Raw genomic sequence first — 23026 nt, 5'->3', positions numbered from 1 at the left:
ATATTTATTTTGTTTGCTTTGAATGACTTGATCATCAGAGTGTGATCAAAAGGTAGAGCCCCTTTGTCCCAAAGGAGCAGCATCTCGGAGCACCAATTGGAGACAAGTCAAAAGGAAAGCTTGCCCATTTAATCTATTCAAGGTTAACCGACGAGAACAATATTTGTTTTCAATTTGTATTTTGAAAAAAATATTCAGTTTAATACTGAATTTTGTATTAATTTCCTTTTTTATATTTATATTTTGATTGAGTAACTATTTTAAGGTATATACATTTCTAAAGTTTAACTGGCTAAAAACACCAAAATAATATATATAAATAATAATTAGACAAAAAATAAAAGTTATAATTTAGGGTATTTTTAAATAAGCTTGGTTGACTGAATAGAATTATCCGTTCAAAGGAGAGTGGAAGGCAAAAGAACAAAAAGCATCACACCAAATGGATTTATGATTTAGCGGTACATTGGTTGCATAAAAGGATTTAAAATCTTGTCTGTCTCACTTTCAAACGAATGGTACAACACAACAACACACTTTCTCTTCCTTTCCCAGATCTACTTACCATCTTCACCTCTTCTCTCACTCACCATTGCATACTTTAACTCCATGCACCCTCCTCCTTCTTTTTCTTCTTCTCTGTGCAAAGTTCAAACTTTAACCATAACCAACACCACATTTCCCATTTGGTGATAATCTATTGATGGAGTTCACTGAATCTTACAAGCAAACGGGTCCCTGTTGTTTCTCTCCCAATGCTCGTTTTATTGCCGTCGCCGTTGATTATCGCCTCGTCATTCGGGAGACCCTTTCCTTCAAGGTTTTGTTTTTTGTTACCCTTTTTACCACACTGCTTCAATTTTCAATCTTTCTTCTGTGGCTGCAGTCTTTGTAGTTTTGAATTTCTGGGACTTAGGTTTTCTGGGACACTTTTAAGAGACCCAGTTTGTGAATTTCAACTTTTGGGCACTTGGGACTCATGGCAAGGAACGGGATCTGGTTTTTGTTTTTATTGTTTGTTGGTTATTCAGTTTCCTGCATGAGTATGACAAAAACGTATTTTTATTTATCGCTTTGCACGTGCATATTTCTGATGAGTGGAAAAGTTGATATGTTCATGGGTTTCTTGTAGAAGCAAAGCTTGAAGGTTCTTTCTTAAGTACTTAGATTTGTAGGAAAATTAAAGGTGGTGATCCTGTGGAGTGAGGTGATTTCTGTATAAAGAAGTTGGAGTTTTGACTTGGAACTCAACTAGACACTAGCTATCATGAAAGTTGATGTTTTAGATTCCGGTACTGGTATCAAAATTTTTACAGGCACACGAGGCAGTATGACAAAAACGTATTTTTATTTATCGCTTTGCACGTGCATATTTCTGATGAGTGGAAAAGTTGTTATGTTCATGGGTTTCTTGTAGAAGCAAAGCTTGAAGGTTCTTTCTTAAGTACTTAGATTTGTAGGAAAATTAAAGGTGGTGATCCTGTGGAGTGAGGTGATTTCTGTATAAAGAAGTTGGAGTTTTGACTTGGAACTCAACTAGACACTAGCTATCATGAAAGTTGATGTTTTAGATTCCGGTACTGGTATCAAAATTTTTACAGGCACACGAGGCAGTTTACTGGTGTCTTGGAAAATTCAGGCTTAGGAAGAGAAACACTAAATTTGACCGTAAAATGATTGTATGGAGATAGGAAGACTTTAAATTCCATAGGTTTTTAACACTACATTGTGATGGCTCCGGTTCTTTAGATCCAAATTCCAAGATGGTACGAATGAACCGAGGGTCTGAATTAAGGGGTAAAAGCTATGTGCTAATAAACCAGTAAATGTTTGAATAAGTTTAAATGTCATTCGAGAACACATAGTATGCCACATTTCCTTGTAGTTTATGAGGAATAAGATCTTCAATCTTCCAAAAACCATAAATCAGTCGGCTCGTTAGCAATTATTCACCTTGTTTGTTGTGATGTCTAACTGTACTTCATCAGTGCTTCTCATATCTTTCTATTTTAAATTATAATTGTGAGTGCATATGCTGTTGTTTCTTGACTTGATTAATGATACACATCTCATATTGCTAAAATAGAGTATTAAAGTGAGGATAACCCTCAGCGTACGAGTCGTTTACGTAGAGTTGAGGTAGACTTAAACTCATTATTTCTATGATGAGGCTGGAGATGTTCAGTAATTAATGTGAGGGATTGTGTTGGAGATTCTATATTATGTAAATATATGACTAAAATAGAGTATATAAATAGGTGCAAACCTTACAATATGGGTTTGTAAGATTGGATTAAAGTACAAGCTTATTCTAAGAATTACATAGTGCATTAAAGTACAAGCTTATTCTTGAAAAGGGAAATATATATGTGGTTCGATTATGAATGATGTATACTAAAAGACATGGGTATAAAGACAGTCAAAGAGTTTCTTTGGGACTATTCTCTTGGTTTTGATGTGATCTATGTCAATTATACACTTTGGTGTCATGCACATTTCCACCTAACTCACTGATTAAGCTGCTTTATTCCGACTGTCTGCCTCTAGTTCATGGTTTGCAATCATTTTTTTTGGTGTATGCAGGTTGTCCAGTTGTTTTCATGCTTGGACAAAATTAGCTATATTGAATGGGCCCTTGATTCTGAATATATTCTTTGTGGTCTCTACAAAAAGCCAATGATACAGGCTTGGTCGCTGACCCAGCCAGAATGGACATGCAAGATAGATGAAGGACCAGCTGGTATTGCATATGCAAGGTGGAGTCCAGATAGTCGCCACATACTCACAACATCAGATTTCCAGTTGCGTTTAACTGTTTGGTCATTGTTAAATACAGCTTGTGTGCATTTACAGTGGCCAAAGCATGCTTCCAAAGGAGTTTCTTTCACACGAGATGGAAAATTTGCAGCAATATGCACAAGGCGTGATTGCAAGGACTATATAAATCTGTTATCTTGTCAGACATGGGAAATAATGGGCAATTTTGCAGTTGACACTCTAGACTTGGCTGATATTGAATGGTCTCCTGATGATAGTGCTATAGTGATATGGGATTCGTCACTTGAATACAAGGTAACCGTCATGTATTCTATTTTTCTTTTCTATCCCTCTTAACATGTGAAATATTATGATTTAAGATAGGCTTAAGTATATTTTTAATCCATGTAAAATTAGTGAGTTTTAGTTTTAGTCCCTTCAAAAAACTTTCTTTGGTTTTATTCCTCAATAGGTTGAATTTTTGTTTTTGGCCCCTAAATGTCAAGTGATCGTCCCAGGTAACACTCACGAGTGTGTACATTGGCTAGAGATACCATATTGATGCAGCCAGTCAGTTTCAAACTCTAGTTTCCAAACTCTAGTTTCCAAACTCAAACTGGTTATTAGTCCCACACTGCCCAAGTTTGACAGGGGATGCTAGAGTAATTATTGCAATGTCATAATTATCATCATTAAAGTACATGCATTTGATTACCAAAGTTTCATGCATGTCATATATCACATTATACAATCTATCACAATTTAGTGTTAATTATACTCTGTTGCTTTGTATAACCCACTGGTTATGCTATAAATTATTGTTAGAAACTTATGCTGTAATTTACAATTTTCTAAAACTTTTCTTTGACATAGGTCCTAATATATTCTCCAGATGGAAGGTGCCTTTTCAAGTATCAGGCATATGAAAGTGGATTGGGAGTTAAAAGTGTGTCCTGGTCTCCTTGTGGTCAGTTTCTGGCAGTGGGCAGTTATGATCAGATGTTGCGGGTCCTGAATCACCTAACTTGGAAGACATTTGCAGAGCTAATGCACCCATATACAGTCCGTGGCCCTTGTTATGCTGCTGTTTTCAAAGTACTCCTTTAAGACACTTCCCCATGTTGATGGTATCACAGTTTGAAAAAAATATTTACTTTGTCCCTGAAATTGCAGGAAGTAGATGAGCCCCTACAACTTGATATGTCTGAACTATGTTTGAGTGATGATTTTTCACAAGGGAATGATGGTAAGAACAATTACTTTGGGAACCAGCTCTTTTTTTATTTTGGCTGTTAGCTACTTTTTGTAGTTTGCCTGCAGGCAGTTGTTTCTTTAGCCTTTCTTGTGCAAACTTGTCGGGATTGGCTGATAATTAACTTTAGATTAGTTTTAAATTTTCAATAAAGCTTTCTTGAGTAACATCTTCATGTCATGAACATAAAAGGGGTCGTGTCCAAGTTAATTCAAGAGACCAAAGAGATTGAAAATTACTTAGTTTATTTTTCCTATTTGATATGATTTATTGCCTGTGACAATTTGGAAGAGAACCACTGCTTGAAAACTACCATATGTGGGCTGCCCTTAAATAGCATTTATGCTTTCATCTATTTACAAAATCAACATAAGTATCTCTAAATGAGGACTTTTTTTTTTCATGTACACTTTCCTCCATCAATCCTTGTTTTCCCCATTCTTGTAATAAAAAGTTGGAATTCATCACAAGGTAGTTATGTGGGCATGTGCACTGTGCATTTCCACACTTCAAGCTCAAAGCCCTTCTGCATGGGGTGTGTTATAAATAAAAGTATTGAAACCATTTATCATGCATTGATGTAACAGCTTGGGCATTTATGGTTGTTGATTCATGACACTCACATTCTTTTGTTTTGTTACTTTTTTTATATTTCTTTCTCCGAGCAGATTCTCCTGAAGAACCCTTTAGAGTCAGGTATGAGGTCATGGAAGTTCCTATCAATTTACCATTCCAAAAGCCTCCTGCTGAGAAACCTAACCCTAAACAAGGAATTGGTAAGCTACGCTTCTCTAATTTTCGACTGCCATTAATTATGAGCTTTCTTTTAAATAATTCAACAATCCATAGAAGCAAAACTATGGTTCTTAATTCCATGATTTGTATAATAAACAGGAAGAAATGAAACTTCATGATATGGATGAGATTTTCTGATATTTTTGGGCTGTCTAGCATAAACCCTAGCATAAATCAGAACCATGACATTAAAGACAGTTGGTAGCTTGAACTAGTTGATCAGGCTGCAAAGTAATCAAGTGACTGTATATGGAAATGCAGCCATTCATATTGATTGCTATCTTTGCATTATTCATATTCATCAGTTTCCTTTCAATATTACTTTACTGAAGAGACTGAATCATCTACTTGACTTGTACTCGTTGAATTTTTAAGTTGCTGGTTTTGCTTGATGGCTTTTGGAAACTACCAGTCAAGGTTCCTGTGACTAAACTATTTTTGTTGCAGGCATTTTGTCATGGAGCAATGATAGCCAATACATATGCACTCGAAATGATAGTATGCCTACAATACTTTGGATATGGGATATTCGGCACCTGGAGCTTGCTGCAATCTTAGTCCAGAAAGATCCTATAAGGGCAGCTGCTTGGGACCCCACATGCACACGCCTCGTGCTTTGCACCGGAAGTAGTCACTTGTATTTGTGGACTCCATCTGGTGCCTATTGTGTTCATGCCCCTCTTTCACAATTTATCATAAATGACCTGAAATGGAATTCGGATGGCAGTTGTCTACTTCTTAAGGACAAGGAGTCATTCTGCTGTGCTGCTGTTCCCTTATTGCCGGAATCTAGTGAATACAGCTCAGATGATTGATGATAAGCAATAATGGAAAATATGAATGGCCATTATCTCTCTCTCTGCATCTGCTAGATAAGAGTCCAAGGCTTAAGATCATGCAAAATGATGCAGCTGTAAGAGAAAAAGGGTTGGTTGTTATCCTTGTGGAAGGAGGGTATGCTGCATGTAGAGGAAAGGAGGCAATGGAGCAAATTTATGTAGGAGCATTTGAGAAAATTCAATGGCCATCTCGGCCCTTGTTTTAGGAGCTTAGATGAATTCAGCATTCTGTTTCCTGTTTCGTTTTTAAGCTGTAATGCTGTTGTGTTGATTGAAATGCCATCTAATTTATCTGACTTTGAACTCAAAATTATATGTTAAACTAAAATAATATAACAAAAGTTTACGAGGCTACACCATAAAATCTGTCTTAGAACTGAATAATATTAATTATTTCTAAAATACTAGTCGCCAATAAAATGCATATTAATTCTCAATTTCTAATATACAGATGTGAAATAAGAAACTCAAGGGATTATGACACTAAAAAGTTTAGATAAATTTCAATAGTTTTTATTAGAAATTATATAGGAGTGCAATCATAAAGGAGAATATTTTAATGCATTCCAATAAAGAAATACACTCTTTTTATTTTTTAACTAGTGTTCTTAGGAAACTAAACTAGTTTGTGTCTCATGAAATTTTTTAACCTTCATTTCAATTGTTTTCACAATCCTAAAAATGATCCCTTTTCTTCAACTTGACCTTGATCTCTATCCCAATTCAACCAATATAATATTTCAATTTAAATTACGTGTTGAATAATTGTATATTTAGTTATATTAATGAAATGAAATAGATATTAGGAGAACACATTTTTTACATACATAAATAGTTGACTAAAGTATTCCCTAATTTTCTGAACCACCTGATAATTTTAAATTAAATCCGAAATTACATACTTAATTTTAGGAAAGAATGAGATGTTAATACAACATACATGCACAATAATTTAAGAACAATTTGTTTAAAAGAAAATATCTATTATATTTATTTATATATTAAGAGCAAAATAGAAAGGTCGTTTTATGAACTAACAGAAACAATAATATAATAATAATAATAATAATAATAATCCAAATGCAAAAGAAGGCTTTCAGTTAAACGAAGGAAACAACAATGGATCTCTCAGTTGCTTCGTCTTCTCTCGCTAAAACTCTTCTTCCTCCATTCTCTTTCTCCCTCCGTCCAAACGCTCCCAAACGGCTGCGATTCTCCAGAAATTCCGCATTCTTTCTCCGGAAACCGCCGTCGATTTCCCGCCAAAACAAGCTCGCCGTCGTCACTGCAATTCAGGTTTCGACTCAATCTGAGAATGACGATTTTGTCCTCGAAGACGTTCCACATCTCACCAACTACCTTCCCGACTTGCCGGTACTACTTGTTTTTCCCTTACTTCACCGAAACTGTTGCCATTTCGCATTTCTTGTTTTCAATTTGTTAGGATGACGTCCTTGATTGTGATATTCTAGTGCCCAAACGCCACTTGTTTATACCATTCTCTTATTTTGTTGATGAAAATATACTATCATGCAATCGTAGTTTTCCATATTTTAGTTAGCTTTAGGCCTTGTTTGGCAGAGTGGAGAGAAACAATGTGAATTAAAATAAAAAGATAATTTAAAATAGGTGTGAAATAAAATAGAAACTATAAATCTTTATTGAAGAGAAATAGAATAGAACAATGACACAAGTAATACCTATTTCTGTCTCTTAACTAAGTCTTTAGGGATCGAATTTTGATGATGTTATTTTGATTACACATGTAATACTCAACTTGTCTGTGGTTAAGATCCCAATGTGTGTTACCACCATGGTTAAAAATCAAGAAGAGATTCACATGAGTGAGAAATAATATGGTCCCGTGAGTTTCAAAATTAATTATTTTTTATGTCTCTAAAACCAAGGAATACCAACTTATTTCAATCTTATTTCCTTCCGTAAACCAAACAAGGTTTTAATGTTTAATTCATGTACACGACATCAGTTAAAAAATCACTTTATATATGACTTTTGAACTGGTTATTCTAGAAAAAAATTACGTTGTCAGTACATAAACTTTTTCTTCTTAAAATGAATTCATATTTTAAACTTTTATACTTTCAACTATTAAATATTTTTTACTTATAGGCATACTATTTGGCAATGCAAAACTTTTTACTATTAATCACTAATTGATCATTTTATACTAAAGTTAGTTGTCAAATACAATGAGATTGATCAGAAAAGCACTCTCTGATCTTTTAGAGTTAGGGAATTATTGTTCCCAATACCCAATCACTAACTTTTAGCCTGTTTGGTCGAATAGAAACTTGTAAATAAATTTATTTTAATTCTAAATCCAACTATTTGAGCTTTTCTCCTTTCTAGACACACTTTTGAAGGCGAAAGCTCTTCATCAAAGTCTAGGACTTCTGTTATAAGGTTGATACGTAATACAAGTGACCAGTCGCAAAGTTTAATAAGAATGAATTTACATGTATGATATCAGTTTTTCAGTATATTTGAGGAGCGGTGGGTTTTTCCCTCCTTCTTTTCTTGTTAAGTAAATCATTTTCTTTTTCAAAAAATAATGGTGATTTTTCTTTTCTTGTTTTCTAGCTGCACGGTGATTTCTAATATTTAATGCATTTCTTCGTCTTTTGTAGGCATATCCAAACCCATTGATGAAGAGCCAAGCTTACTCAATTGTCAAGTAAGTCTACTTCATGCAATTTGCTTTAAATAATGCTTGTGATTTTGTATTGTTACTTCAAAGATTAAATTTTCAAGTTCCCAAAATTTTTGTTTCTTTTAATTATTTTAATACGATTCTTTTATAAAAATTGTTTTATACTTTAAGGAAAAATTTTGTGAGCCCAGAAGACGTGGTTGCTCAAAATGTAAGTGACACAATCCTCTCCGCTCTTTTTCGTGAAATTATATTCTTTATAATGATTGATCGATGTCTACATTTCTTGTAACGTTTCATGTCCAGGTTGTTATTCAAAAGGAAAGTCCAAGAGGAGTTCATTTTCGGCGTGCGGGACCTCGAGAAAAGGTATAAAGTTTGGAAACGTCTATCCATTTGTAATCTTTAAAAACTGATGGTGCCTTCTCTTCTAATATTAGATTTATTTCGAGCCAGAAGAAGTACGTGCTTGCATTGTGACTTGTGGAGGATTATGCCCAGGAATTAATACAGTGATTAGGGAAATTGTATGCGGCTTGAACATCATGTATGGTGTTCAAGATATACTCGGGATTGAGGTTAGTTTTGTGAAATTATAATATTCTGGTGTTCAAGATATACTTGCTGATGTGTGACAACTTACTGTAAACAGTCTGCAACTGTTTCTGTTCCTTATAGAGCAAGCTACTTGTATTATAATCTTTGTTGTAACATATTCAAAAATGCAATGAGATATAAAAAAAAACTCTCTCTAGTTGAATTAAAAGAAAACTTAAAAACCAATGATATACAAATAATATAAGTTGAGAAAAATATGTTTTTAAGTCCATGTACTTTTAAAGTTATGGATTAGTTCTCAAATTCTAAAAACATGTGAATTTTGTCATTCCTTTATTTGTGGCGATTAAAAATCTGCCAGTAGATGTTAAGTTTAAGTATCAAGAATGATTAAATTCAAATATATTTTCAAAAGTTGGATGACTAATTCATCAATTTAAAAGTATAGAACCAAAACCAAGTTCAACAAAAAGTACAGAGACCGAAAACACATTCTTCCTAAAAAAAAATTTAATTAGGGTATTAACCAAAGAGAAGCCATAACATAAATGCAGTTGTATATTGTTCCCCTTAACAATCTAGTGGCAAAGAGGTGTCCTTAAAGAACTGCATAAATTTACCCTGTCAGAGTTTGGGCTCCTTTTTCACCAAAAGCCTTTAATTTGATCTGAGGTTTCTAAACTGAATGACCACACTGAAAATTCATCAAATACACCGATTATTTAATGGAACTAACTACCTGCCTAATGGTTACCTTAAACCATACATTAGATGTAATTATGTTGAAGGTTAGGTAGCTTGGCAACTTTTGAGTGATCTGTTTGAGCTTTAAGAAGAGTACTGGTTATGACCCTTAATTTGGAAGTAATTTTCCGAATCATTATAAATGTTAAGGGAGCAGGAGAGATAATAAGGTATTTTATGTATACTTAAATGCGATAATCTCTACTTGCTTTGTCGGAATGTCTCTTTTTGTTACTAGCCTAGTGAATTTCTGATCCACCTGTTTCTTTTTTCTTTCCTGAATTCTTGTATTACAAGAAAACTATGTTTAAAGTGAATGAGATGGGAAATAATATATACTTTATCAACTTTTAGGTTTGGTATTGTAATTGTAATTTCAACAGCCTTATTGTTTGAGTTTTAAAATATTATTACCGCTATTAGCTTAGCTTTGCAGTTTTTTTAAGGGACTAGCTAATCAATGTCCCAAAGCATTGATTCCTCCTTCTTAAATGATTTTAATTACTTGACAGTCAACTATGAAGTGAATTTATATTTTCAATATGCTCCATCCTGTCATTTTTATAATTCCTAATAAACTAACTAATTCATAAGAATTAAGGAAATTAAATTGAGTTACTAGCATCAAATTTATCCTAAAGGCATTTTTTATAAATTTCCCCTAACATTAATGAGTACTTTTATTCTTTTTTCCTATACTTTTACTAGCTTTAATTCTTTTAATCTCTCTGGTTAGTGATATGTTTATTGCTTTGAGTTTTATTGGCTATGCATGTGAAGAGGCAAATAAAGTTCCCAAAAATGCTCTGCCTATGAAGAGGTGAAGTTTGATTTCCTGGCCTCAGAAGAGCCTAAGACTAATGTTTCCTGCCTACTACTATGTATGAGAATTGACTCATAATTAGGGACATTTTTTCAAAGAGTTAATTAGGAGCATTCTAGATTGATTCTTATAAAAAAATCATGAAAAAGATGTAGTTTGATTCTTACAAGAAGGAAAGGGAGTAATAAATATTAAATACTTACTATTTTTTGTTTCATTAACCTATGCCCTTTGGGCATTGTTAGCAACTTAGCATTTTCCTTTTATGATCTTTCCATGAGTTCTTATTGGTCACCATGTTATTTTTGAAACTGATTTAGGGAGGATATAAAGGGTTTTATTCAAAAAATACCTTGATGTTGACTCCTAAAGTGGTTAACTATATCCATAAACGTGGTGGCACCTTTCTTCGAACATCTCGTGGAGGACATGATACCCACAAGATAGTAGATAACATTGAGGACCGAGGAATAAATCAGGTGTATACATGTTAACAAAAATTTAAATTTTCTATAAAATTTGGACATGATGTCTGAACCAAAGATGATCTGATCTATCTATGTTAGGTATACATTATTGGAGGTGATGGTACACACAAAGGAGCTTCACTCATTTATGAGGTAATTGGTTACTTTCACGAAAGTAATTATTGGATTTCCTGCAGTGAAAAAAACATGATATTGTGAAGTCTTATCATCCTGCCATTATTTTTTTTTATAATAAAATTGTTATATTAATAAAAGGCTAAGATCCTCTGCTGTTGTAATGTCACTGCACAGGATCCATTCCCTCATTCATGTAGTTTTCTTTATGAAATAATGTAATATAATCATCTTTTTATGAAGGAAGTTAAAAGGCGTGGTCTTCAAGTGGCTGTGGCTGGGATTCCAAAGACAATTGATAATGATATTGCTGTAAGTTCTTAGTCCATAATATATTTTGAATTTATACTTACATGGAGATATTTAGGCCATTAGTGAAATATTCTTGTAGTTTGATTTATAGAACAATGTAAATATGTTACAACCCAAAATTCATGGCAAAGAGAGAGTAGGATGACTATCCAATCTGGCAAGTCTTCTAACCATGTGCCAAGATCATAGGAAAACAAGAAAAATTCTTCAGGAAATCAGATAAAGAAACCCCTAAAACTAAGACATTTCTAAATTTACGAATAGCAAAGCAGAGGTTCTAAGATAGAGAAAGCATTTTTTATGTTATTCTGCTTGCTTGTGATTTTGGATCTAGGTGATAGACAAATCTTTTGGATTTGATACTGCTGTGGAAGAAGCCCAGAGAGCCATTGATGCTGCACATGTGGAGGTTGAAAGTGTTGAAAATGGAGTTGGAATTGTGAAGCTGATGGGCAGATACAGTGGTAAATAGTAGTATTACAGAAATGTTATATTCTGTTTTTGCTTCTCGTTTTAGTATTGCAATTCAATTTTTCTAAATAATTTCATTCAATGAAATGACAAAAAATGGGAGCTTTTATCTATGAATGAAATGTTGTTATTAGAACTTTACAAGGTTCCATATGCAGGTTTCATTGCAATGTATGCAACACAGGCAAGTCGAGATGTGGTAAGACATTTGTCTAATATCAGCATTTATCAGTGATGGTCAGATTTGAACTGATTCTTTTCGTTGTGTAAGATTTGTATTTCGTTAACTGTTTCTTGCCATTCTACAAATTAGTCTGATGCATCATAAGTTTTAGAACTTGTAAAATAAAGGAATATTTTTTGAAAGTGTACCCTATGTGGGTGCGGTCTTTGTATTTATTTTCAGTAAATTTGGGTAGCAATACAATGTTGTACAAGATAGTACAGAGGAAAAACACTATCTGCACATTGCTGACCAAAAAAAAACATTGGTGAGGACCTCGAGTGGATTTAACTGAAAATGGATTTAGTCCCCCCTCTCCTATTTACTGCTAATAGGAGAGATCTTGTTTAATAAATCTTAACTATTTATTATATTTACTACTAAATCTAACCATTAAAATAAAGACCAACTTTTTTTTTTTATCAGCAACGAATTAATAGAATTTAAAAGAAACACTTTAGGGATGTTCCAACCCTTATACATAATAACTCCTAATTAAGCATTCAACAATTAGATCAAAGTTAAGCGGCACACCACTTAACTCAAAAACTTAAAACTAGTTAAAGATACTCAGTCCCAAAACCTGAAACTGCATAACACCAGCATAACACAAACCAGAATCCTGGTGATGAAGGAAAACTACTAGGGGAAACATGCTAACCGCTAGGTGTGACCAGCACAACAAAACCAAGTAGAGCAAAAACTAAAAGGTCTCCAGACCTTGCTGCATTTGCTTCCTGAACCACTACATACCACCATGCATCTACCAAGCATATCAATAGCTTGACCATAGAACGCAGCATATGCCTCAAAACCAAAAAAACACCAAGTGCATTGTTTATATAGCAGAACCAGCATATCAACAATGCCGATACCTCCAAAGTTCATACAAGAGCAATTGCGAAAACACAAGCCATGATGGCCTAGATCGGTATAGTAACCACCAGCTCAACCAAACTGAGGGGCCTGCCTGTCAACCTGTACCTTCACCCCTCCTTACAAAGGCAGAATCGGGCTTTGTTACCACAAACCTCAAACTTCCTCAACAACACCACCTTGACAACGAACAAACCCCATACTCCATGCCTGTAGTCGAGCATCTACCACCGATCCAGGGATTGCCTCTTGACAGCAGAGTGCTTCATCTATAACTCTTAACACATAGCTCAGGATTTAAGATCCAATCTGAGAAAGAGAAGTTAAAATTGTGTACTCTGTTTTTCAACCAAAGCCAAGAGTTGAGTTGTGCCCGGTGAAAGATCTCTTCCGCATCAGGCTTCCCCTGCTTGAAAATGACTAGGTTTCTTTGTTCCCATATTCCTCTCACAGCTGTCACCCACAAACCTTTCCACACAAGGTTTTGCTTTGTGTTCAAGTGTACCAGGTGAAAGTTTTCAAAGTGAACCTTTAAATCCTTATGTTGGACAAACAAAATCCCCATCCACCTTAGACACAAAGACCACACCTGTTGTGCTACTCTGCATTCCAAGAAAAGGTGGTAAGAGGTTTCTACCGAGCCTTCGCATAACGCGCATCCCGTGGTTTCAAATAAAGACCAACTATAACTATAAAAGAAGAATGAGGATCATGGATGCCTAATTTAGTGCTATAATGGGTTAGGTAGTTTTTATTTCAACCATATATATTAAATAATAAATGCAATAAATGGTTAAAATTTATTAAACATAACCTAAACAGAAGAGGATCCAAATCCACGGAAAATGGTAGAATTGGAACTACAAGAATGTTGGATGATAGTAAATAGTTTAATAATATTTTGTCTTGCAGTAATTATAATATTGGAATATCTTTAGATATAATTATTCTATTTAGTGTACATTGTGGAGCTTCTTTTTTACATTCCAGTCAAGTTCTATTACATATTGGCCTATAAAATAGTTTTGGACATGTTTTATTATGCTAGAAATCCAGTGGTGGTATAATATCCAAAATTAATGTAAACATTCAAATTTAGTTCCCAACATAAAATTGCTAAAATACATATTGTAATGAAAATATATTATACCAAGTATTGTATTCTCAGTAGAACACAAACACCTAACAACTCAAAAATATTATAATCGTATAAAGCTGAGATATTACTGTTATTCCTGATATCAAATGTCAACCAATAAAACAGTGGGATAGTTTTATCTTTAAGCCAACCTCTTCTGGATTATTTACTGTAAGAGAATACACTTCTTGAGTATATCTATGATATTTTTTCTCTATATTCCTTTTACTTTATCTGTTCTAGTCAGTTATAACTGACTCTTGGCTGAGTCCTGACAGTATATATAGGGCTGTAAGTTGGTGATTCAGTGGCTTTTGGACTTTCTCATCAAATCAATTGTTTCATTTTCTTAAATTCTCTGCTATTGAGATGTGACCAGAGTAGAGACAGAGAACTCTAATATTATTGATCTGATACAGAAGTCCTATGGAGAGCCCAGAGGATCATCACTGACGGGTGTTAGATGTAACTAACTGACCGAAGCAAGTAGATGCAAGTAAGGTGAATTGTGAAAAATTACATAGAAAAATCTCTCTAACTACCCCCCTCCCCAAAGCTCAAGGTGGGTGAGATATTGTAGGTAGATCAACCACTATGAGCTCTGAGTAAGAGAAACTGTATAGCTAGCACCTTTCGAGAGACAAAGGTTTTGTCAGAACATCAGCCCGCCGGATAATAAGCTGTTTAGCTTGCAACTTTTCTCAAAGCTATCTTAATTATGGTTACCACCTGGCCTGCCTTAGTTGCGGCCTCTTTGGGGGTTGCTTTAATTTCAACATCAAGAAACTCACATTCCCTTGAGATATAACTTAAATAAAGCTTATTCTCAAGTTTCAAGTTGGTTTTGTGTAGTTGGCTTATGTCCAAACCTAGATTCCAAGACTTACCATGTTGATGTATGAATTGTTTTTTATTTCAATAGATATTTATTTTTTAAAATTTCATTTTCTTGGTAGATGGACACTTCACCCCTCTTCGTAAAAGATATTTTAAATGAATGAACAGAGTTCACCATGAAACTCTTATATGGCTTCATAGATTTTTATTTGAACATGATTAAGAGGAGAAATGAAATGCCAATAATAGCTAGAGTCATTACAGGATTGCTGCTTGATTCCAGAGTCTCCCTTTTATTTGGAAGGAAGAGGTGGGCTTTTTGAGTTTATTGAAGAGAGGCTAAAAGAAAATGGGCATTTAGTTATTGTGGTAGCTGAAGGAGCAGGTCAGGAATATGTTGCTGCAGAAGGGCATGCTGCAGGTAAAAAGGATGCATCAGGAAACAAGCTGCTTCTTGATGTTGGTCCATGGTTATCTGATAAAATCAAAGTACGTTGCGTTATCTTTCCTTTACTTGTATTTCGTCTCTGTTATAAATATATAATATCTGAAGAAATGTACAAGTTATATCGTGAGCACCTTGAAATTGACTGGACTTGAGACTGTATAAAATTGCATATCTTTTCGATAGTTGATTTTAGAACTTAAAAAGATTTATGACCATAGCTAAAACATCTACACAAAAGAAAGTCTTGCATTTCTTTTCAGAATCTGATTTATGCCGATGGGACCAGTTAACTTGCTAAAAGACCGATTCTAGAGTGTTAAATATCAATTACACTTATCTGTAATTTTCTTGTTAAGTTCGTTTTGACGTTATGTTTCCTCTCCTTTTAATCACGACACCTTGAGAGATTGCTGTGAGATTGGAAATTCGTTGATGTGGACTTTACAACTATCCGATCCTAACTTCATAATCTAGTTCATCACTTTAGTTTTCTGATTATGCTTTATTCTTTGTTTGAAAGCCATCTTATTGTGGTCACCTTTAGACCGGAAAGGACTACCTATGGAGGGACTGACAAAAAAGACTGAGCTGAGCGTTGTAGAGTGCAGAAACTGGGATTTATCATCTCTTAAGTTATTCACCGTCTCCTCATTGACATATTTTTTATTGCAGAATCATTTCACAATGTTTCGAAAGATGACAGTGAATATGAAATATATAGGTATTTTCTTTAGTTTTCCACGAATATTTTTTTATTTATTTTGCCCGCCTCTAACAATTGCTTGATATCATTTAATCTTTGGAAGAAATCTCGTTTAAATGTGTTATCCAGTAGATCTGAATATTTGTCAATTTTACATGCTATTGTATCATATGGAAAGGAATTTAACTGTACAACTTAGTTGATTCTAAAAGACTAAACAAAGAAAAGTTGTCGAAAGGTGTGTGTTGGCTCAGAGTGTGACTGAGGGTGTGTTTTTGTGTATCCTTCATCCTGGCTCCTTTTTTTTTTCAGCAAATAATTAATTAAATTAAAAAATAAAAGGGAATACTTTAGGGGTGTCCCAACCCTTATACAACCTACTCTCTACCTATTCTTGCATCCTGATCAGATTGCTATATTATACTAATTGTTTAAGCTTAATAGAAATAACATTAACAAATTGTTTCCCTTTACAAGTTTTGATCCACCTCTCTAAGATAACAGCAAATCTGCAGAATTTGTTTCCTCAATACCAGCATTCTTCACGTAATCCCTCAGCAGAAGAACTCCTTCACCATTGTCCCATTTTGGCTAATTGTTACGCAATCTAAATTATAATCCCTTCTTTGTCATCACTTACCTTTCATCTTACCCTTTCCCCCCTTTCTTAGATAAATTGTCGCCAATGGATGCCTTCTTCCTTCCCAGTTGTTTATCAGTGACTGCCATCTTCTCTATCATTGTTGGGTTCACTTCTCTCACCTTCTTAACATCTTGTTTTCTTCCTCTTACTATGTTGTCTGCAGGGATTTCTTACCATTACTATCTTCTTGCCGTTAAACAACACTTCTTACTCCTCCCTGCAAAAAATTCCAAGTATATTCATCACAGCTCCACAACAAAATATTGAACCTCACCCTTCCAACTATGCCAGCTTCTCTGTCCTCTGCTACTTATTATTGAACATCTCCTCATCCTGTTTACCTGCAACACAAGACAACTACCTTCTACTCCAATCAAAAGACATAAAACAGAATGTTCTATAACCATGGATATTCAAATCAAACACAGTTCTTAGTACCATCCAGCCTTTCATGCTTTAAGAATAGAATATGAAATAGTTACACAGATTGCTACAAGCTGAATTTATTTTGTTACCATATTAATACAGGTTAGGGGTGATAAAACCCATTCAGAATAAGAGAAGTTCACTTTCCTTTCTTTATGTTTCATCCAAACCCAGGATTGTACTTGTGCCAAAGTAAAGATTTCCTCTGCATCTACCTTGATTAAAAATAACCCTGTTTCTATGCTTCCATATACACCACACGACTGAAACCCACATGCTTTTCCATAATCTGTTGCCTTCTTGATTTAAGCATAAGCATGAGAATTGTTCGAAATGACAAAACAAATCATTGTGGTTCACCGAACTAATCCCCAACCAACTGAGACACAAATTCCAAACTTTAATTGATTCCTCGCATAAAACTAAGATGTGCGAAGTTGTCTCCTCCTCCTTCCTACATAAAACGCATAAAGTATCCTCCATTGCAACACCCCTTCTCACCCCTTCTCTGTAAATTCTTTTTAGTCGTGATTCTATTCGAAAAAGCCCTCCACGTGGAGTGGAGTTGGCTTTGATGATCAACACTTTCATTAGTCAAAAAGAGCTGGAATCTGCTTCAATTGGACAATTTGATTCATCTAACGGATATATATACATTACGTTTCATTACGGCAGAGACATAACAAAGTTTTAATTTATTCATTTAATTCAGCAAGCTATAAGAGCAGTGTAATATATATATATATATATATATATATAAAGAGGGATTCAAGAGTAATTTTAAAAGAATTATAGACTTTGTGCAGACAAAATTCTCTATTATTACTTATAGAAGAGAAAAATAAGAAGAAATAGATGTGGTATTAGTTAAATTAACTTGTAAGCTCTGCAAAGTTTTACTTATAGTTTCTCTAATTTTTTTTTTTTTAACTTGTCAATAAGTTAATTTTAGTATATGAAAAAAAATATTTCATGCTTTTTTCCTTTTTGTTCTAGAGATGTAGTAATTATTCGCTAATTTATTTAAATTCAGTTAATCTTGGGAGCAGCTTGCTCTACTTCTTTATTGAAATCTTGAAATTTGTTATTTTCGTTATGAAATTCGTTTGTTACTTTCATAGATCCAACGTACATGATTCGAGCTATTCCAAGTAATGCCTCGGACAACATTTACTGCACTCTCCTTGCTCATGGCGCTGTTCATGGAACTATGGCTGGATACACTGGCTTCACAGTCGGGCCTGTGAACAGTAAACATGCTTATATCCCAATTGCTGTGAGTGGCTCATTTCATTAACTCGTGTATATTCAATTCAAGTAATTTACTATCATTGCTAAACACTGTGCTACGCTTAACAATCTTTTAGTATTTTTGTTTGCTTTGTTATTTTCTGAAACAATTTTTTATATCCTATTAATTTCATATAGATTTTCTAATTCAAATATTTTCTGTTGTTTTCTTCAGTAGGTCTTCAGTTTTTACATACTACAATTCAATTGAAAACCTTTCTAGACTAAAACATCAAGGGTTGTGGAATGGAATAATATATCGGAATAGCTATTAAATTGAGCCATTGAATGAATTCCATGGCTTCCAGACTCGGCATTCATACTCCTCATCCAAACGACCAACTGTTCCAAATGGATGAAACCTTGTACCCATGTAGAATGATCATTGAGTATTTTGATTCTTATTGAAGAAACTTTCCTAACGTCCACCTGGATTCTCCCCAAGCAACCTGCTATAACAAGAAAAACATTAAAAAAAATGATTTTATTCTTCCATGCATTAAGAAAATACCATAGATGAGTCTTTATAGAGACTTTTTATTAAGTAAAAAAACTGAACTAGTCTAACTAGGATTAACGATCATAAAAGATGACTGAAGATGAAGAAGAGAAAGCTTGCCTGCCAGCCAGCCTGGCACAAAAATATGCAGTTTTTTTTTTTCTGAAAGTTGCAGGAGGTTGATGAAGTTTCTGAAATTTGAACCCTGGAAATAAATTTGTCACGGAAACCATTTCCACCATCTGAAGCTACAAAAAGAAAACGAAAGCCCTTTCTGGGTTGATCTCAGACACCATCTGATAGACTGCAAGATTAAGTTGACCCTGACTATCAACATGCTGTATTTTTCTTTGCTTTTAATAATTGGATATATTCAGTGAAAAGCCATTGATTATTTGATAATTTCTCCATACAACTAGTCGTTTCTTTTAAGTGTGTAATTGGAGATTTTGTTCTACATCGTTTCTCATACTATTATATTGCTTGTTTCGTGCATTGCGTAATATATACCACCAGTTGATCACCGAACATCTTGTTGCAGCGTGTGACGGAGAGGCAGAAAACGGTGAAGCTGAGTGATAGGATGTGGGCTAGACTTCTTGCATCGACGAATCAACCAGGTTTCGTTGCCTCTGATCAATAGAGTTCACAAAGAGGTCGAGAAGTAATACTATATGATTATTACCCCTATCCAGGTTTATCATGAATATTGATTGATTTCTGTGAATTTATTTGTCAGATGATGCATTAACATTTATTTAGCATATGGGGGGTTATACTGCCTATTCATTTTGTTAATTGCGAAGTGGACATGTTGAAAATCAGAATCAAAATTTAATACATTTATACACGGCCACCACATAAGTTCCGCCACACCCCCTCTGCTCAAATCACGTATACTTTACGTGCCTAGAATGTGTCTACAAATTAAAAAGAAAAATGGTTGAAAACTGTTCTTGAAAAGTCTCATGCTAGCCTCGTGTTTTATTTATTTTTAAAATGCTATAAATATGGAATATTTTAATCCATGGCAATATTTTAAGTCTCTGAATGGTCCTAATAGAAAAAAATAGAGTAAATGAAAAAAAAGAGTTAAAATAAAGATAAGAGAGAAATAAAATAAAAGTTAAATGTATTTGATAGAAGAAAATAGAGAAAAAGTAGTGAAAGATAAGACCTAATCACTTATTAATTATCTTCTACTTATTCCTATTTCTGTGATACCAAATAAGTTGAATCTATTAGATCACTTTTATCTTTGGATGATGATGTAGTAACATATGGTAGCCATACTGCCTTTTATAATAGGGAAGTGGATACGTTGAAAATTAGAATTGAATAGCTTTTATTCAGGACGGAAGGCATGATTAGGGTGGTGGTGTTAGGGTGGTGGCGTAACCGTAAGAAATTTCTACGCTTAAATACCCTATTTTCTTTTGCTCACAGTCAAACTTTTACATTTCATTAATGTTTTAATGATTTTTTTTTAAAATGTATAAAAGATAATATACTTTAAATTTAAATAAATTTATTTAATGGACGAGAACAACTGTTTAATTTATTATTGTTTGCTTATTATAGTTTGAAATAAAAAAAAGTCATATGAACAGTGTATTACATAAAGATACCTTTTCTAAATAATAAAAAGTCCAATATTTTTTACTTATTTTAATATATTTTAAATAAAAAAAAAAGTTCATGGATGGCATTAAATAAGGATTAGTTTTAATTTGTATTAAATGATCAATAGTTTTTACTGTAGTTTTATGATTTAAAATTAAGTTAAAATTAAAAGTTACTTTTATTTTCAATGCTCGATTGAAATATAGTTTCAAAAAAGAGATTATATAGATTGCAACTAAGGGATTGAGAAAGATGGGAAACTCCAATGTATATACAGAGAAAGTAAATACTGAATCCTTATTTCAAAATAAAATAAAAGAAAAATAGTTCAGAAAGTTGGTAACATGAAGCGAGAAAGAGTATAAAGTGAAAAAGGAAGGTATATTTATCATTAATTTGAATAAAAGTACTTCATAACTTCAATTATTTTAGAACAGGGGTAAGCATCATTCCTTTTCATTATATGTACTCGTTTTACAATAGTCCAATCATGGTAAATAATCAAATTCAGTCACGTGTCTGCACATTTTAATGTTCGTAAAAGAAAATCATTCAGTAATTATCCTTGTGAATGCAAGTGATTTATGTATGTGCTTGAGTTAATCAAGGTAAGTATACTTTTTACATTTTTACATACATAAATCTTATGAGGAAATAGTAGAAGAATGCCAGTCTTGTGTTTAAAAAGTGAAATTCCAGGTTTACTTTTTTTGGGGAAGTGAGGCCACGCTGTTGACTTGTGTCTATTGAACTGTTATGCTAGTTGTAGGACAGTAGCACAAAACTAAATTATATCCGTAGGTTTAGAGATAATACCTATTATTACCTTGTTGGTTTTGGCAAACCACTGCGCAAGTGTATGAAGTATACGTCTAAGACAGTACTTCAATGCTTTGATGTGATTTGTTTAAAATATAAAAATTAATGTCCTTAATCGTTTTGATACAAGTTGTATCATTTCTTTAAAACAGCAGCCTTTTTTCTAGCTCGCAATGCAATGTATACTAATCACCAAGAAACAAACCAAAAACAAGTTCTTTACTCTTTGCATACAAGTTGTCAAGTTTCTTGTCGCTATTAGTTTACTTGATTTATTTGCTCTTTGTACAAAACAGCTGTATCGCTAACTGCCAAAGACCAAGTTGAGCATCTAACCAATAATGATTTTGTTGCTTTAATGTGGGGTACCCAAATAGAGGACCATTTAATTTGGATAAGATTGTATACTTCCAGAGTGAAAACCGTGTAAGTCTCCATTCCCATTAACAATATAATCAATTCTGATGTATCAATAGTAGTGACTAATTTGTCTCTATATATGTGTGTATGGATGGATATATATAGTTTCTATCTTTTTAGCATTCCAAATTAAACCAACCAGCCTCCTGTTCAACAGTTCTTGTTTCTTAAAAATGGCCACAGAAGAAGAAATTTCAACTTTGAAACTGATGCGCCAATATCTCTTGGGGGATATTTCAGACCCTTTTCTCGCCAACCTCATTCCTGTAAAAGTTGAAGACTCCTCATCAGAACTTGATTTGGGTTCAAACTTCTCAGAACAAAGCAGCTTCTACAGGTTTCTAGAATGCTTTGATTTTGAAGCAGACAAAGAAGTGACAGGTCTCACTTTTCATCATAAAATCCAAAACTCCATTGCTACAAGTCCACTCCAGAATTCTGATTTGGCAGATCCAACTGTGTCAGTGAAAAAGGAAGCAACATGTTGTTATGAGACAAGGCGTTACAGAGGAGTGAGGAGAAGGCCATGGGGGAAGTTTGCTGCAGAGATCCGTGACCCCAAAAGGAAAGGGAGCAGGGTGTGGCTAGGCACGTATGACAGTGAGATTGATGCTGCTAAGGCTTATGATTGTGCTGCCTTCAGAATGAGGGGTCAGAAGGCTGTATTGAATTTCCCCTTGGAGGCTGGAAAGTCTCATCCGGAGCCCAACAGTTGTGGCAGGAAAAGAAGAAGAGAGTGCACAACAGTTGCCACAACTTCAAGTCATGTATGTCATGAAAAATAAGTCAGTGTAGGAGTGAGTCAGTACCATGTTTTTTGTCAGTTAAATAAGTTAATGCAAAGGTTTTTTTATCTGAATCCTTGAGTTATTGCTAAGGGAAGCATATACATATATATATACAAATATATATATATATATATATATTTATATATATATTTGTATATATATATATATTTGTATATATATATATTTATATATATATATATATACACTTGTATATATATGTATACTTGTATTTTATGAAAGTAATATAAAATGATATTTAAAAAATGTAAAAAAATATATACAGTAGGGTAACAGAAGATGATCACGAGGGCCACCCGTAGGGTGACGCGTGGACCGGGTAACAGAGAGATCAGGGAGCAGATCATCCAAAGAGGTGATCGGTGGTCAGTAGCCAAGTGGCCACCGACAGATCAGTCGGCAGAGAAGTCAGGGGACAGATCACCCAGAACGGTGATCGGTGGTCAGTAAC

The 23026-nt window shown here is 34.0% G+C and overlaps 2 protein-coding genes and 1 pseudogene across 9 annotated transcripts; all 3 read left to right on the top strand.

Moving 5' to 3' along the window:
- Positions 1 to 392: 392 nt before the first annotated feature.
- Positions 393 to 5953, top strand: LOC137828462 (uncharacterized). Of its 2 annotated transcripts, none has more exons than XM_068635053.2 (6): positions 393 to 820; positions 2584 to 3072; positions 3631 to 3852; positions 3931 to 4003; positions 4678 to 4785; positions 5252 to 5953. In XM_068635053.2, exons 1-6 carry the CDS (start codon positions 704 to 706, stop codon positions 5617 to 5619), a joined length of 1377 nt encoding a protein of 458 aa, XP_068491154.1. In that variant the 5' UTR covers positions 393 to 703; the 3' UTR covers positions 5620 to 5953. The 2 variants fall into 2 exon arrangements, with proteins under 2 accessions (XP_068491154.1, XP_068491153.1); XM_068635052.2 differs by having other exon boundaries at positions 431 to 820; positions 4675 to 4785.
- A 765-nt stretch (positions 5954 to 6718) lies between these two features.
- On the top strand, positions 6719 to 19780 carry LOC137828459 (ATP-dependent 6-phosphofructokinase 4, chloroplastic). Of its 6 annotated transcripts, none has more exons than XR_016522862.1 (14): positions 6719 to 7017; positions 8292 to 8338; positions 8486 to 8525; positions 8621 to 8683; positions 8755 to 8892; positions 10760 to 10918; positions 11006 to 11059; positions 11289 to 11353; positions 11688 to 11817; positions 11983 to 12023; positions 15163 to 15387; positions 16019 to 16067; positions 18240 to 18394; positions 19449 to 19780. XR_016522862.1 is itself a non-coding variant. In XM_068635047.2 (14 exons), the coding sequence occupies exons 1-14, from the start codon at positions 6763 to 6765 to the stop codon at positions 19548 to 19550; spliced, it is 1527 nt and encodes a 508-aa protein (XP_068491148.1). In that variant the 5' UTR covers positions 6719 to 6762; the 3' UTR covers positions 19551 to 19780. The 6 variants fall into 6 exon arrangements, 3 of the variants coding, with proteins under 3 accessions (XP_068491148.1, XP_068491150.1, XP_068491151.1); XR_016522863.1 differs by having other exon boundaries at positions 15867 to 16067; XR_011083891.2 differs by having other exon boundaries at positions 11285 to 11353; positions 15867 to 16067.
- Positions 19781 to 21742: 1962 nt separating this feature from the next.
- On the top strand, positions 21743 to 22628 carry LOC150025901 (ethylene-responsive transcription factor ERF106 pseudogene; annotated as a pseudogene). The gene has a single exon (XR_016522864.1). The product of XR_016522864.1 is annotated as an ethylene-responsive transcription factor ERF106 pseudogene (transcript).
- Positions 22629 to 23026: the final 398 nt, after the last annotated feature.

The sequence above is a fragment of the Phaseolus vulgaris genome, chromosome 7 (assembly GCF_051622355.1).
Source record: "Phaseolus vulgaris cultivar YP4 chromosome 7, ASM5162235v1, whole genome shotgun sequence".
Classification (NCBI taxonomy): Eukaryota; Viridiplantae; Streptophyta; class Magnoliopsida; order Fabales; family Fabaceae; genus Phaseolus; species Phaseolus vulgaris.
Note: the sequence above shows the minus strand (reverse complement) of the source record. Positions and strands in the feature narration are given on the sequence as shown.

Excerpts from the sequence above, each read along its gene's own strand:
- LOC137828462 (XM_068635052.2), top strand. The coding sequence starts at position 704 with ATGGAGTTCACTGAATCTTACAAGCAAACGGGTCCCTGTTGTTTCTCT. Across the intron at positions 821-2,583 it reads GGGAGACCCTTTCCTTCAAG|GTTGTCCAGTTGTTTTCATG; the intron begins GTTTTGTTTTTT and ends TGGTGTATGCAG. Across the intron at positions 3,073-3,630 it reads ATTCGTCACTTGAATACAAG|GTCCTAATATATTCTCCAGA; the intron begins GTAACCGTCATG and ends TCTTTGACATAG.
- LOC137828459 (XM_068635047.2), top strand. The coding sequence starts at position 6,763 with ATGGATCTCTCAGTTGCTTCGTCTTCTCTCGCTAAAACTCTTCTTCCT. Across the intron at positions 8,339-8,485 it reads CAAGCTTACTCAATTGTCAA|GAAAAATTTTGTGAGCCCAG; the intron begins GTAAGTCTACTT and ends TTATACTTTAAG. Across the intron at positions 8,526-8,620 it reads AAGACGTGGTTGCTCAAAAT|GTTGTTATTCAAAAGGAAAG; the intron begins GTAAGTGACACA and ends TTTCATGTCCAG.